Source organism: Octopus bimaculoides, chromosome 16 (genome assembly GCF_001194135.2).
Source record: "Octopus bimaculoides isolate UCB-OBI-ISO-001 chromosome 16, ASM119413v2, whole genome shotgun sequence".
NCBI classification, from domain to species: domain Eukaryota; kingdom Metazoa; phylum Mollusca; class Cephalopoda; order Octopoda; family Octopodidae; genus Octopus; species Octopus bimaculoides.
The window spans coordinates 50,496,517-50,513,086 of NC_068996.1; the positions used below are offsets into that span (position 1 = coordinate 50,496,517).

The 16,570-nt window shown below is 32.6% G+C and overlaps 1 protein-coding gene across 1 annotated transcript in view; it reads left to right on the forward strand.

Moving 5' to 3' along the window:
* Positions 1-16,570, forward strand: part of LOC106879645 (3-methyl-2-oxobutanoate dehydrogenase [lipoamide] kinase, mitochondrial) — a 64,642-nt gene that overhangs the window by 29,687 nt on the left and 18,385 nt on the right. The window contains exons 4-7 of the mRNA XM_014929307.2: positions 3,511-3,558; positions 4,723-4,842; positions 5,715-5,813; positions 13,436-13,509. Of these exons, the coding sequence (XP_014784793.1) occupies positions 3,511-3,558; positions 4,723-4,842; positions 5,715-5,813; positions 13,436-13,509 (341 nt within the window). The remainder of the gene's footprint in view (positions 1-3,510; positions 3,559-4,722; positions 4,843-5,714; positions 5,814-13,435; positions 13,510-16,570) is intronic.

The following is a 16,570-nucleotide window of genomic DNA, read 5'->3' on the forward strand; positions in this document are numbered from 1 at the left end:
ACTCCAATTTGCTCTTTCCTCCCTCTACTTTATTATTATTATTATTATTATTATTATTATGATGGCTAGCTGGCAGAATCATTAGCAGTATTTTGTCTGTTACATTCTGAGTTCAAATTCCGCCAAGGTTGCTTTTATCTTTTCAGGGTTGATCAATTAAGTACCAGTTGAGCACTGGAGTTGATGTAATCGATTATTCTCCTCTCCCCAAAATTTCAGGCCTTGTACCTATATTAGAAAGGATTATTATTATTAAGGTAACAAGCTGGCAGAATTGTTAGCACACTGTGCAAAGTACTTAGAGGCGTTGTTTTATGTTCTGTGTTCAAATTCTGCTGAAGTTGATTTTTCCTTTCATCCTTTTGGGGTTGATTAAATAAGCACCAGTTGAGCACTGGGGTCAATGTAATCGACTAGTCCCCTCCCCCAAATTTCAGGCATTGTGCCTTTAGTAGATAGGGCTATTATTATTATTATCATTAAGGTGGTGAGCTGGTGGAATAGTTGCATGCTGGGCAAAATTCTTAATGGCATTCTGTCTGTTTTATGTTCTGAGTTCAAATGCTGCCGAGATTGATTTTGCCTTTCATCCTTTTGGGGTGGATAAAATAAGTACCAGTTAAGCGCTGGGGTGGATGTAATCAACTTATTTTGTATCCCAAAATTGCTGGCTTTGTGCCAAAACTTGAAGCCAAAAAGACGGTGAGCTGGCAGAATTGTTAACACACTGGGCAAAATGCTTAGCGATATTTTGCCCATCTTTACATTATGACTTCAAATTCTGCCGAGGTTGACTTTGCCTTTCATCCTTTTGGCGTTGGTAAATTAAGTACCAGTCAAGTACTGGGGTTGATGTGATCAACTAGTCCCCTCTCCACAAATTTCAGACCTTGTGCCTAATGTAGAAAGGATTTTTATTATTATTATTATTATGATCATCATCATCATGTATCTTTTCTAGAGAGGTACAATGGATGCAAGGTGCTGTTCTTGATTGCATGGTCATACTCTCTTTACTCTTTTACTTGTTTCAGTCATTTGACTGTGGCCATGCTGGAGCACCGCCTTTAGTCGAGCAAATCGACCCCAGGACTTATTCTTTGGATCGGTCTCTTTTGCCGAACTGCTAAGTTACGGTTGTCAAGCGATGGTGGGGGGGGAACAAACAGAGACACAAACATATACACACACATACATATATGTATATATATATATATATATATATATATATATATATATATATATATATATATATATATATATATACGACAGGCTTCTTTCAGTTTCCGTCTACCAAATCCACTCTGAAGTCTTTGGTCGGCCCGAGGTTATAGTAGAAGACACTTGCCCAAGGTGCTACGCAGTGGGACTGAACCCGGAACCATGTTGTTGGTAAGCAAGCTACTTACCACACAGCCACTCCTGAGCTCAAACATTATAGAAACCATTGTATTGATTTACACAAAACTTTCGTTTTCTTCAGTCAGTCTGTTGAGTAGGCTATTTGAAAGATAATTGCTCCAATAAACACTTTTTCACCCATGAAGCCAAAAAGTGAATCAGATAAAAGAAATCTTTATTGCTTTTTCAAAGTTTTGGATTGAAAAGGAAGAAGTTGTAAAGTAGGGATATATATGACACAATCTTTGAATGCAAAGTGTACTTTCTTGGCTGTGTGATTAAGATTACCAACCATGTTTCCCATTATATGGTGCTTTGAGTAAGTGTCCTCTACTCTAATTTTTGGTTAATTACTTTACTCGTTTGTAGAATTTGGTACATACAAGCCCTTAATTTGTGTATCTTTTATCTTTTACTTGTTTCAGTCATTTGATTGCGGCCATGCTGGCGCACCACTCCTCTGATGCGTTTCAGTCAAACAAATTGACCCCTATGCTTATTTTTCTTTTTAAGCCTGGTATTTATTGTTGGTACCTTCTGCGGAACCCCTAAATTATGGAGACATAAACAAACCAAGACTAGTTGCCAAATTATGGTGGGATGACAAAGGAACACACACAACTATGAGGTTCTGTGATTGATGCTGCATTATACCTTGGACAAGTGTATTCTACTAAAGCTTTAGGATTGACTGGCAGAGATTATTTTGTGTATGTGTACATATCATCATCATTTAACGTCTGTCCTCAATAAATGATGATGGTATATACATACACAAACACACATTTATATTCAAATATGAATGAGAAGCAGCCCGAGAGATATAAACAATATTGAACACACATACACAAGGCATGTGTTTTGCCAGTTGCCATTTTGTGAGCAGGCTGTGATTATAGGTATAGGAGAATATATTCTTTCCAATTCTGCTGGTGTTAAATCACCTAAAAGTAATAGAGGGAACCTGATACAAGTTATCTTGCTTGTCTATGACTTCCAGGTGAATTGAAGATAATATATTCTCTTATGCTTATAATTGCATCCTGCCCATGAACTGGGAAAACATATGCCTTGTTTATGTGTGTTTAATATTGTTTATAAACACATGCACAAACACACACACACACACATACACAACAGGCTTCAACATAGTTTCTGTCACAAGGCATCAGCTGACCCAGGTCTCTCGTAGAAGACACTTGTTCAAGGTGTTGCGCAGTGGGACTGAACCTGAAACGATGTGGTTGCAAAAAGAGTTTCTTAATCAGACCTCCTAGTAAACTAAGAAAACAACTACTTTATAAACAAAGTCCTTTGATAGTTCAGCTGCATTGTGTTAACTCGCTCTTATCACTGTTGTGGTTGTAAATACAGTAAAGGCATTCAGCCGTAAAAACCCTGCCAAAACAGACACAGAAGTCTGGTACAGTCTTCTGCCTGGCCAACTCCTGTCAAGCTGTTCAACCCATGCCAGCATGGAAGGCGGATGTTAAACGATAGTGATGATGATGATGATAAGCTAATGAGTAAATCCCCCTGCTCCTCCCTGGAAACCTGTAACCAAATATGCTGTTGTTTATAAACTATGATATTAAATACATATCCCATGTTGGCACTTTGTGGGAAGCACTTGTGCCAGCGTCACATAAGGGGATCTGTATCAGTGCCACATAAGAAGAGACTGTGCCATGCCATACTGGTGTCATGTAAAAGTACACTCTGGAAAGTGGTTGGCATTAGGAAGGGCATCTCTCCACCACCACTTCATAACCAGTGTTGGTTTGTTTATGCCTCCCATGAATTCGTGGTTGAGCAAAAAGAGACTGAGACAGGTTTTTAAAAAATAACTACTGGTGTCAATTTGTCCTACTAAACCCTTAAAGTAAAGGCATGGTGCTGCCCCAGCATGGCCACAGTCCAATAACTGAAACATGTAATTAGTAAGCATCTGCCTTTTTTGGGGGAGGTGGGAGGTATATCTAAAATCTTTTATTAATCACATCATAAAAGAAAAAGTCACAGAAAGCAAAAAATATTCACTATATTTACTTCTTTTTCTTTTCTCTAATATTTTATCATTAAATGATTATTTTTGTTTCTCTCTTTTAGCATGAAATGTACATTCGGGCATTCAACATATTAACTGAATTTCCAAGTGTAAGTCATTTATTTAAATTTATCTGGCAATAATTTTTATTCTATTTAACATCATATAAAAATCTATCAAAACCATACTTCACACTGAACTACTCTATCAAAAGCATTAAATGCCAAATAAACAAAACTCATCAATTATTGATGGTATAATTATATGTTCCCTAACATTATATTAGTAAAATTGTAGTGATAAGTTTAGAAATTAATTAGTGCTGACTGACTTTTGCACTATTGTATCATTGCATTATAAGTGTTCAATTCACTGTAATTTTATTACTTTCTGTAAATTCTGGATGAATGAATTAAATATTAATTTCTTTTACCTTCTAGCATTCAGATTATTCTGTCAAATGCAATGCTTATTTATTCACATTGTTTTGAATGAATTAACCCATTTCAACCCAGGTTTTTAATTTTGCAATTTGTTGAAATTTTGAAGATAGTTATATAAATAGGGATAGCAAACATGTGGAAGCGTCCAGTTAACCTTTATTGCAGTAAACAAACCAAATACAACTGTCCTCAAACAAGGATAGTGGGTTAAAATGGGTTAATTATGCATTATCTCATAGTTGCAAGATTTCGATGGTGTGAGATTTTACTTTTAGAATGACATTGTAGGGTAAATGTGAAAGGCCAGATCTGGCCAATTTGAGCATAAAAGAGGTTGAATATTTGAGCCAGATATGGCTGATTTGAATGCTAAAGGGTTAGGGCAGTGGTTCTCAACCAGGGTCCATATAGCCCCTGGGGGGGGGGGGGTTCAAACAAAATAGTAATTTGAGGATCAACTGTATTATTTTAAGGGTCCATGAAAAAAATGTTTAGTTTTGATGTATTTAGAGCAAGAAACGGCTATGTTTCTTTCTGTAACACTTAACATAGTTCAACATGTTTCTTGCTAATGTGTGCAAGTGAATGTGTGAAAAACTAAATAGGAATTTTGAAAGAAGTATCTTTAAGACGAGGTTTTAAACATCGAATAGATATGGGGGTCTGGGGTCCATGGATAAAACAATGGTTGAGAACCACTAGGTTTGGGAAATGCTACACAGTAAAGACTCATTTACAAAGAGGGGACACACACACACAAATACATTAAAAATGATAATTTGATTTTTTTTTTTTGTTTTTGAAGTGTACTTTTCTTTTTATTATTTACAGATTCATAACTTTGAGGATGAGCAAAAATATAGTCAAACGTTGAAAAGTCTTTTGGATGATCATAAAGATGTAGTCTCTTTATTGGCTGAGGGTCTTGGAGAATCTCGCAAACATATCAAAGTAATTTGAATTCATTTTTTTTTTAAAGTTCAACATAAATGACATCAAACTTTATAAGCACCAATTTCAGCTAAGAACTGAGCAACTGATCAGGTCCAAACCCAAATCTTATATATATATATATATTCACCGTGATTGATCGCTGGCCACTAAACCTTTTTTATTTTCTCTCCCTGTTTATTTCTGTGTACCTTTCTGATGAAGAGCGTAGGCTCGAAACGTAAATGACTTTCTCACTTTCCAAGCATTAAACTAATACATCTGTTTGTTGTTTACACACCCGTTTTCGTCTTATGTTTTGTTTTGTAAATTCCAACTATATATATCTATCTATATATATATACACATATATATACATATATATATCATCATCATCATCATCGTTTAACGTCCGCTTTCCATGCTAGCATGGGTTGGACGATTTGACTGAGGACTGGTGCAACCGGATGGCTACACCAGGCACCAATCTAATTTGGCAGAGTTTCTACAGCTGGATGCCCTTCCTAACACCAACCACTACGAGAGTGTAGTGGGTGCTTTTACGTGTCATATATATAGTATATATATATATATATATATATATTCTTTCTTGACATTACAACCAGTCAATTTACGCTTTCGAAGTATCTGTGGAATAGAAAATCCTTTACTTAGATAACAAGTAATGATTGGCAATTGGAAGAGCAACTAGCCATAAAATTCTATTGCTAATAAATCCCAGTCCAGCTTATGCTAGCATGGAAAAATGGGGTTAAATGAACAAATAAGCTTAAGACAAACATGCAGATGCTCAGAAATACGTATGCACATAGCTTTTATTGATATTATTTTCTTCTTGGTAATTTTGAATTTTTATTTTTTTATTTTTTTAGGATGACAACTTGATAAAAATCTTTCTTGATCGTACTTTAACTTCAAGATTGGGTATTCGAATGTTAGCAGAGCATCACTTGGCAATGCACGAAGAAAAGGTATGTTTCTTTAAATGACTATCGGATAAAAATTATTTCTTTTCTCTTGAAAATATTTTTCTATTTTTTTTCCACACTTTACTATATTAGTTTGAATAGATCCTCACAACTAAGAATGTTAATGGGACTGTTAGAAAGAAATTTAGAATCTTAGAATTATGTTAGCTTTTGGATATGTAGGTGAAAATATTTAATTCTTGGATTATATAGCTTCATTAAGCCATCATTGCTCTTTTTTTTTTGTTTTTAGAGTAAGTCTAAGTTATTTTTCTGTTATATTTCTATGCATTATCTTTATTCTTTCTCAATACTGAGGTATTATTTACACAATATTTCAAATCTCATGTTATTCTAGTTGAACAAAAATAAATATATACATATATTAGTTAACTTATTTTAATGTTGATATATTTTCTCATTGGCATATTGGCTAATAAAGGGGAAGAGGGATATTTGGGTTTTCGTATGGAAATGAGAGAAACACAAATTGGAGTTTTGTCATCATTTGTAAATCATCATAAGAAGAAAAGTGTTTGCTGTTTTGTTTTGCAAAATGGTCAAGTGAGTGAATGTTAGATATTGGGTTTTGTTTGTTTTGTAATGTGTGATTTATATGAGTTGTTAGAGTTTGGGAGTTGAGTAAATGAGTATTAAAGTATACAGTCAGTTTATCAAATATATTTAGGTTTTATAGGTGGTGGTGGAAGGAATGAGGTTTGGATGTTGTGCTATTATAGTATCTATAATGAATAGCTTTGTAGAGAGACTGGTTTTAGTGTAGTATAGATGTGTGTGTGTGTGTATATTATAGCGATGTGATAAATATAAGATGCAAAATTATGTAATGAAATGTAAGTTTTTCTGCTCAACTTTTAATGCAAAAATATCAAAACTATTCTAAGACTTTAGTTACCAAATATGAAATGTGTTTTTGGAATATCCAGGGTAAATTATTTTTATTAAACATAACCATGAATTTATATGTCTGTAGAGCAACATTTACACTGTATTAAGCAAGGCTATGGAGTTAAGCACAGAATAATTGATAATCATCTTTGATATTATATGAAGAATAGGTTCTTTTACATTTCTGGGAAGTTTTCGTTCTACATGCAAAAAGAACAAAGCATTTTTTTAAACATTACAATACTTTAATAGGTTTGATGACTTGTATACTAGTCATATCCTACCATGTACTTATTTGAATAATCTTAGACTGTTTTTTTTTTCAGTAGTAGTTGGGTCAAGGTGGAGCTCTTGTAATGAAATTCTTATACAGATTGAGTTCATTTTAGATTGGTTCTATTTATGCTTCTATTTGAATTGGAATAACTTGTTATCACCAAACTTAGAAACTCTTGTAGCATTGCTGGCCAAATCAAACACTTGTATGTTTCTTTCTAGTTGAAATACTTGTTTTACATTTTAAATAGTAGACAATGTAATATTACTCAAGCAAATGGCATTATGCAAATTAGCTTGTCTTAGCAGTTATTAATCTTATTTTCTGATATTTAAATAATTTGACTTTGGCTCATCATCATCATTGTAATTTAACGTCTGCTTTCCATGCTAGCATGGGTTGGATGGTTCGACTGAATTCTGGCAAGCCAGTAGGCTGCACTGGACCCCAATCTGATCTGGTATGGTTTCTACAGCTGGATGCCCTTCCTAACGCCAACCACTCCAAGAGTGCAGTGGGTGCTTTTTATGTGCCACTGGCACAGGAGCCAGTCAAGCAGCACTGACATCGGCTATGCTCAAATAGTGCTTTTGTATGCCACTGGCTCAGTTTTATATTTTCGAGTTATAGCAGATATTCTGTTATTCTGATTTATTCCAACATTCTAAAATTTGAATGAATGAACGAACGAATGAAATTTTCTATTAGACTGTAGATTATTTTTTAAAAATTGTCGACTATAATTTTTTTTAAAAGCTGTATTCCTTTTCCTGGCAAGATTTCACTTACTGAAAATGGCTTTACTTTTACTCTCAGCGTTGGATCCTAGTTAACACCAGTTTATCCAAATCGTTGATAACTTTTAATAAAAATAAGTTTTGTTTCACTGTGATAAGGTTCGTAGTAATTCTCTTGATACCTTCTTCTTGTGTATCTCTATAAATAGGAATTAGTGAAATTGGAAGCTGTGTTTAATAGTTTTTCAGACTTTGAAACTGCTGTGATACAATTTTCTGCATTTATTTTAAACAAAAATCTTTATTTATTGTCTTGTAAACTCATATCTCTTCTGCCTTGCCTTTTTTCTTTTTCCTGAGGCCTATTTCCGATGGCATAGTTTGCGTTGAGGGTCTCAGAAAACCTCGTAAACGTATCGATTTCTTGTTTATAACTCATTTGATTTAATTTTGAATCCTTCAGTAGAAGAAAGGCCGAGTGGGTTATTAAGCATAAATCACAAATGAGCCTCCTAAAGTGGTCCATAATTCTAAACGTGTCACAATCTTAGCCTCGATTTAAAAGTAAGGCAGGTGTAACGGGAGATAACTCTCAAGTTAATTGATAGTTTTTCCTTTCTGAATTTCTTTATTGGTTGTTTGGTGTCAGAAGCAAAAATTTAACATTGTGAACAAATGTTCGATAATGCTCTTTGCGTTAAAAAAATGCCTCAGCTTTTATTTTGAAATAAATGTTCAGTTAATGAAAATATTTGATCAGAATGAAATTCCATTTATATTAACTATTAATTTTTGTCATTAGTTATATTAAGTCATTCTTTATTTGGAATATGTTGTAGGCTAACACATGGACAACGGTTCAACGACAATAATTATCTTTTCCTATTTTTATTAGTTATTTAAAAAAAATTTCTTGTTCTTAGATTTAATGAGTATTCTACCAATTCTCGTATATTAAAAGTGAAAGTCATCTTGTTTTGATCTTAGAAAGTGGATATTACTATGGAAATATTGATAAATTACAATTTATAGGAAAGAGACGTACAATCTCAGATCCACTTTGTGATTTCATCTTATATATATATACTGGCAAAACTATATAACAATTTTCCTTAAAATATTTTCGTTGTTTATAAATACAGTTTTTGTTAACTCTTAAACCACCACACACGTTCAGGTTTTCTAGATGTGTTGTTTAGCTCTAATTAACTCTTTTCTATTTCTGTGGTCTTGACTGCATTCTTAGTCTTCTTTTGTTAATTCTCAGACTCTGTAAAATATAAATGATGTCTTGTATCTTCTGCTTTGTATATATTTACTCATTTTTGACGTTAGGAAGGGCATCCAGCTGTAGAAACTCTGCCAAATTAGATTGGAGCCTGGTGTTGCCATCCGGTTTCACCAGTCCTCAGTCAAATCGTCCAACCCATGCTAGCATGGAAAGCGGACGTTAAACGATGATGATGATGATGATGATGATTTTTACCTTCTTCCACTAATAATCTTAAACAGTAGTATAAATTAGGTGAACTTCATCTTTGAGTATTTTATTAGCAATAAAATAGATTGCAAAGAAAATTTCCATAAAGAAATTTGATTCTTAGCACTGGAATATGGGTTGCTTCCTACAGTGCAGCATATTGGGGAAATGTCTTTTACCATAATTTCTGGTTGACTAATACCTTCTAAGTAGAATTTCGTTCATGGAAACTGTACATATCCCTTTACCACCATATCTGCTGTCTTTGCAGATACTCCTACCTTTATATAATGTGGGCTAGCCATTATATAGAAAGACACAGGCTTGTTTCTGTATTGTAATTTAGTCTCCGAACACTTAGCATAAAGCCATCTCCTTCTTTCAGTCGAAGAGCTATTTCCTTTCCCTTCCCTTGACTTGCAAGTATTTAACAGCCTCAGTAGTGTTGGTGGTATCAAAAAAACCACCTAGTGATGTATATTGGTAAAAGATATAAATATTGTCTAGAAAACCAATAAGATTTAGAGTAAAAAATACTGTGGGTTGTTCGAATTGCACGAACACTAATTTACAATATAAAATATAGAAAATAAATGTTCCCTCATGTGTAGAAACTGGGGTGGATTTATTCACTTTTGATGATGCTGTTTTATAAGTTATGTGTGTGTAATGATTTTTATGTTCAGTTTTTCCATACTGGCACAGGTTGCACAAGACTTACTGAGATAATATTCTGTGGCTGAATACTCTTTCTAACACTTACTCTTGTTTTCAATTAAGGTGTTTCATTTCATGTCTTTGCATCACTGAGTTACTGAGCCGTACAACCAAAGATTCGAGGAGACACACACAGGTACACATACAAGAAGCTATACATGCATACATACATGCATGCATGACCATAGGCTATAGTAGAAAATATTTGCCCAAGTGCTCAAAACCTTGTGTTTGCAAAGCAAACCCTGACCGCACAGTCATGCCAGAAAGTTAGGTTTGGAACCTTGTAACTCCAGACTTGACCATGCTGCATGACACCATCTTTTCTATCAATATGTTAAGAAAATATACTTTTTCACATAATATTTTCATACAAAGGCATAAGTGATACAATTATTTGAACCTGTTGCAGACTTGTGATAGATGCATCGTGCCAAGGTCTTGCAACTACTCAGTAGGATCCATATACTTTGATATGTTTAGGGAATAGTAAAGTGAGTTGGGGATTAACTGCTTAAAATCAAAAGTGTTGTGGAAACAAGAGTGGAGTCTTTCTGAAAGATGAAAATTTAAGAGCCATCTAAGTTTATACATTCATTCTTTAAGTTTATATTTTAAATACAGATGAGGAATTCATGAAATATAGACAAGTGTAAATGGGTGAGGAAAACTGATCTTTCTGATGGCATATAGATTTGTGAGTTCTCTGTTCTTCTGAAATATATTGGTTTCTTGTTTGATTAATTATATATATATATCAGGGTTTTTTCGAGTTTTTAATTTTAATTGAAATTTAGTTTCTATTAATACTGTTAATATAAACGTATGTCTGGACAATACTGTGATATATATTCATGTAAATTCTTGATGGAAAAATTTGCTTTGTGTCAAGTTAGTTTCTTCCCTTTATGATTTATTTGTCTGTCCTTAGAGTTTCTTTTGTAAAATAAAATTTGCAAATTTGGTTTAAGTTTTTGTGTTGTAAGAAATTAAGAATCTGATTGATTTAAAGCAAAATCTCTATTTGTTGTGGGAGGATTTCAGAAAAGGAGAAATTGTTATCAAGAATTTAATAAGTTTGTGAAAATGGGTGGTTGAAGAAAGATTGGGTAACTTGGAATAAAGGATGCTAATAGGGTTTCAAATTCCAGAATCTCACTAAATTTCATGCAGATATGAAAACATGTTTTCCTAAATTTATCTTCAATGTGTGGCAGTATGTGTGTATGTTTTCTGTTATTTCCATATTCTGTAGATAATTGTGAGAGTTTAAACTTTATTTCGAATTCAAATGTTCTTAATGACATATGTTCACAATTACAAAAATATTAGAAAAATATCTTCAGTTATCATTTGAGTAAATACACAAGCCTCTCTTAAATATTTTGCCTCAAAAATTATAAAAATGACTATCACTACTATTTGCTATGCTGGCAAAGAAAAAATCATGATATTCCAATAATACTATTTCATAATATTATTCTGTGATTTTGGAGGATTTGGTGCAAATGGTGGTAACATTTTTTTTTTTTTTTTTTTTTTTTTTTTTCTTGCTTTCAAAACACTCTTTAGTTGATATTTTAATTCATTTGTCTTCAACTGAAAAACAGATAAAAGTCAATAAAAGCAAGAAGTAATATTTCATGGTTCAGTCAATTGAAAATTTATACTTATAAATTTAACAAAAGGATCGTTGTTAATACAAAATCGTGCATTTCTTGTAATGTTGTAGATCTGTTTTCAAAACTCTGAAATTTATTTTGTGTCATCTTTGCATAATCCTTTAAGCAACTGAATATAAAGAATGGAACAAAAGCAAGTTCAACAACACTAAGCAAATTTCAGGACAAACTGGTGGGTGGGAGTGGTTATACAGATGCTGCTTTTTTTCTTTTTTCTTTTAAGAAGTTATACACACACACACACATGTACATAGATTCATACATATACAATTATTTATGACTAGCTCCTGTTTTTCTGTTTTTCTTCTTTTTTTTTTTCCGTGTTTTTCATGCATATTACATTTGCCATTTAAACAATCTTTTTTTTATACACTGAATATTGTGTGCAAGTGTGTTTTCCTAATCGATATTTGTCATGGGTCTTCTTACAGAGTTCTAAAAATGTTTAAGTTTATGTTTTGATTGTTTGTTTGTATTTATCTGTGTTCTTCAATTTTTAATTAAATTTTTTTTTTCTTCTTTTGCACGATAATAAGATTGATTAATCTAATTTCAAAAACAAGCTTACTGGCATTAACTAGAATACATTATCATTTCACTTTCAGGGTTTAATATTTCATCGTTTAGAATTGATAAATTATTTGATGGAATTTTTTATTATATTTTACACAACATGTGTAATTTTATTTTTAAGTGCTTTGAAAAGTTTTTTTTTTCCTTTCAGATAGTTTTCTTTTTCCTTCTTGTTAAAAATTCAAATTAGATTCTTTATTACATCATATTTTAAAGTGGGAGAAAAATTCTACCATTCAATCATTAAATTGGAATAAGTACTTAACTATATTGATACATTTTAGGAAAAATATTCGACAAGGTTCATTAACTAGTGAAGTATAAAATTTAGTCTGGGGGGAAATCTAATTTTATGAATCCGATGACTTTACAATTTTATTTCAGTTAGATGAGATATTAATGTTAGGTATACATACAGTGCTTATGTGTGTGTGTGTGTGGTATAATTATTATATATCTACATATAGTTACACAGCACATTCATATATATACGTGTATATATATATATGCACATGAATATAAATGGATGTACTGGGTGTGTGTATGTATGCATATATATATAATATATATTCCATTATGGTGTATCAGCTGGATGACTGAAATGAATTAAAAGCATACTGTGTATATTTTGAACTGTTACCAAAGGCCACTTTGACTTACATATTTTTTTGAAGTTGATAGAATAATTATGGCTGTTGATATAATTGACTATAAAGAAGATGGCACCACAGACAAGTGGCAGAAATCAGCAAGAGGAATATAAGAATATATAATGTGTGTGTGTTTGTCTGTGTAATTGAAACAACAGAATTTGAAGAAACTAGGGAAATTCTCTGTCAGCAACTAGTACAAAATGTTTGCAAAGTGGAAAGAAGTGAGAAAAGTGTAACTGTTTTGGGGCAGGGTCCTTTGACTGATGTAGAGTCCCACCTGAAATATTAGGCATCCTCCTCTCTCTCTTTCTCTCTTTCTCTCTCTCTTTCTTTCTCTCTCTCTCTCTCTCTCTCTCGCAGCAAATTAGTATTATTGTTATTTTTTCTATTTTACAAACTACATAAGTTTGGGTGAGTAAAAACAAAGTCATGTATAAACATATATATTTCTGCGAGAGAAATTCTAGAAGAAAAGAAATGTCACTTTTCTTCTCTTCTGTTGAAAAAAAAAAAAAAAAACCTCTTTCTTTCTTTTAATTTTTTTTTTGTTGCCATTCTGTTGCCCACGTTTTGCCTATAGGTTCTCATTCTCCACAGCCTAACCATGTTGGGATCATCAATGTGAATTTCTCTCCTCGCAAACTTATTGAAAAGAAAGCAGAGTTTGTAAGGTAAGATATAAAACTGCATCCACCGGGACACTGTTAGGTTTCACAACTTAAATGCTATGATTATATACATATATATATATTTTTTAACTGTGCTGACTCTGGCTGATTTTTATTTATTGATATTTTTGCTTTTTATTTACTTTTTAGGTGTGGTTAGATATGTGTATTTAAGTGTGTGTGCGTGTGTGTTAGCTTTAAAGTGTTTTTTGTTTGTTGTTTTTCCTGACTTGGTTAATTTAGGTAAGGAATAATTTTAAGATTTGCCCAATATTTATTGCGTGTATATGTATGTGTGTGTACATATACACACACATGTATGTATGTGTGTGTGTATGTTTTATAACATGAACTGCAATCACAATAATAATTCTTCTGATATTCAGATGCTCTCTCTCTCTCTCTCTTTGTCTGTTTGTCTGTCTGTCTCTTTCTCTCTCTCTTTCTCTCTCTCTCTCTCTCTCTCGAACTAAACTATTATCATTTGGGACTAATTTTTAAACAGATAAAAAATGAAAATACAATAATGATCTTATAGCTTAGAAATTAAGAGTGGCAAGGAAAAGAGAGGGCTTGTGCCCAAAGATATTTAAACTTTTAAATTCATTTTGTAATATCAAAGGAATAAAATGTATTTATTTGACATAGCATTTTTGAGGATTTAATAAATACCTGGTGTTGAGGAAAAGATTGTACTTTGTTGTCAGAAATAATGTGTGCTATTTCTCTTGATAAAAGCATGGAAGTATCACTCTGGAAAACTATATTATATATAGTCAAAACTATATTATATGAATAAAACAAAGGAAAAAATTAAGTGATTGTGATAAGGAGAAGGAATCACGAAGAAATTAGGCAAAAGATAGTTTAGCCATTCACTTCTATGCCCTGTTTTTCTATACTGGTATAGTTTATGTAGCTTGGGTGACTGCTTATTAGAGACATTATTTTGTGGCTGGATGCTTTTCAGGTTAACAACCTTTACCTGTTTTTCAATTTAGGGATGTTGATTCTCTTGTTTGCACAAAGCACAAAGTTTCACAATATATTGTTTTTATAGGTGATTTAACCCTTTAATATTTAAACTGGCCATATCAGGCTCAAATTTTCTATTTGCTTTATGTTCAAACTGGCCGAATCTGGCTTCACATTGTCATTCTAAAAATAAGCAATCACATCGAAATCTCAATGCTACAAGATAATGGATGATTACTTAAAATCAATGTGAATAAATAAGCATTACATTTGATAATAATCTGGATGCTAAGGGGTTAATTGTGACATTGTTTTATTCAAAATATGATGAGCTTCATCTAATTTTCAACTACCAGTTCCACTCACAAGGTATTAGTTAATCTAAGGGTATAGTAGAGAATATTACCCAAGGTGCCACACAGATAGAATCTGACGCCATGTGGTTACAAAGACAATTCCATATCCACACAACCATTCACACGCTTAAGTAATATAATTATGGTTATAAAGTTCGTAAAGATTTTAGGATTGTCCAAGTAGTTACCTTCATTGAAATTTTCAATAATAGTTTTATACTGAAACCACATTATTCTACTATTAGCATTGTTGTATTGTAATTAATGCAATTTGTTATATCCTCTCCACCTGCAGAAACACTCATTTGTCTGGCTGAAAGCAAATTATTAATGCATAATGCAAGGGTAATGCATCCTTATCATCATATAACGTCCTCCTTTCATGCTAGCATGGGTTGGACAGTTTGAGGGAAACTGACCAGGCAGAAGTCTGCACCACACTTCTGTGTCTGTTTTGGCATGGTTTTTTTACAACTTGATGCTCTTCCTAACACCAACCATTCTGCAGAGTGGACTGAGTGCTTTTTACCTGGCACCAGCACAGGCAAGGTCAGTTTTGGCATGGTTTTTACAGCTGGATGCATTTCCAAATGTCAATCACTTTACAGTGTGGACTGGATGCTCTTTATGTGGCACCATGTAGTAAAGGGTAAAATTATAAAAAACTTACTAATTAATTAAATAATGAAGTTGAGAGAGAGAGAGAGAGATACAGGATATAATTTAGAAAGATACCATTTATTGTTTTACAAAGACTTGGAATTACAGACCTTTTTTTTGTGTGTGTGTGTGTGTGTGAGAATTGGCAAAGAGCAACTTTAGATTTGTTGACCAAAAGAAATCTAAATTAGATCTTATATTTTGTAGTTTAGCAGACTGAATGAATAGTTTGAGAAGTTGAGTATAATCTAAGGAGTAGTAGTAGTAGTCGAGTCTGGCTTTAAAATGTGATGCTTTTCAAATGCTTTGATATTGACTCAAGAAAAATGTAAAGTATTGCAAACACTTCCAGTCTGTACCAACAAAAGAAAAGTAGGTTTTAATTTGAATAAAAGCAATTATAATAATACTAAAGGTTTATAAAAGTATTGATTCAAGACGCATGACAAAATATTAATCATGGTATTTCATTTCTTATTTTAAAATGTCTAACAGAAACAGAATTGTTTGAATCTAAATATTAACACTTTTATTATCTTATCTTTGTTGAAACTCACTGGTTTTGTTTTAATTAATTTTGAAAGTAATGAAGAATTTAGTAAAGTAACTTTGTCATTATTAAACTGGTGTTTTGGAACATAAATTAACATGAAATTTTGATGGAAGGGTTTAATTTAGATCACTCTAAAACAAAAAAATTTTTTTATCATAGAACGAGGAGTGATCTCAGGCAGGCTGGAATGAAAAGAGTTAAAGACTAATATATAGCTATTTTATTTGTGGACTGGTTGTAAAGAATATCCTCTCTCACTGAATGTGTGTGCATGTAGGTATATGTGTGTGTGTGTGTGTGTGTGTGTGTGTATATATATATATATATATATATATATATACACACACATATATACATGCACCACACACACACACACACACACACACATACATGTGCTTCTCTCAGACTATTCTTTCCCTTATAAAGAACTATGCTCAAAATGTCATGCCCCCTTTTCTATCCATCTTAAACTGCGCGCCAACCTAATACATTCAATGTGTACATCTTTCTGAATTTTATT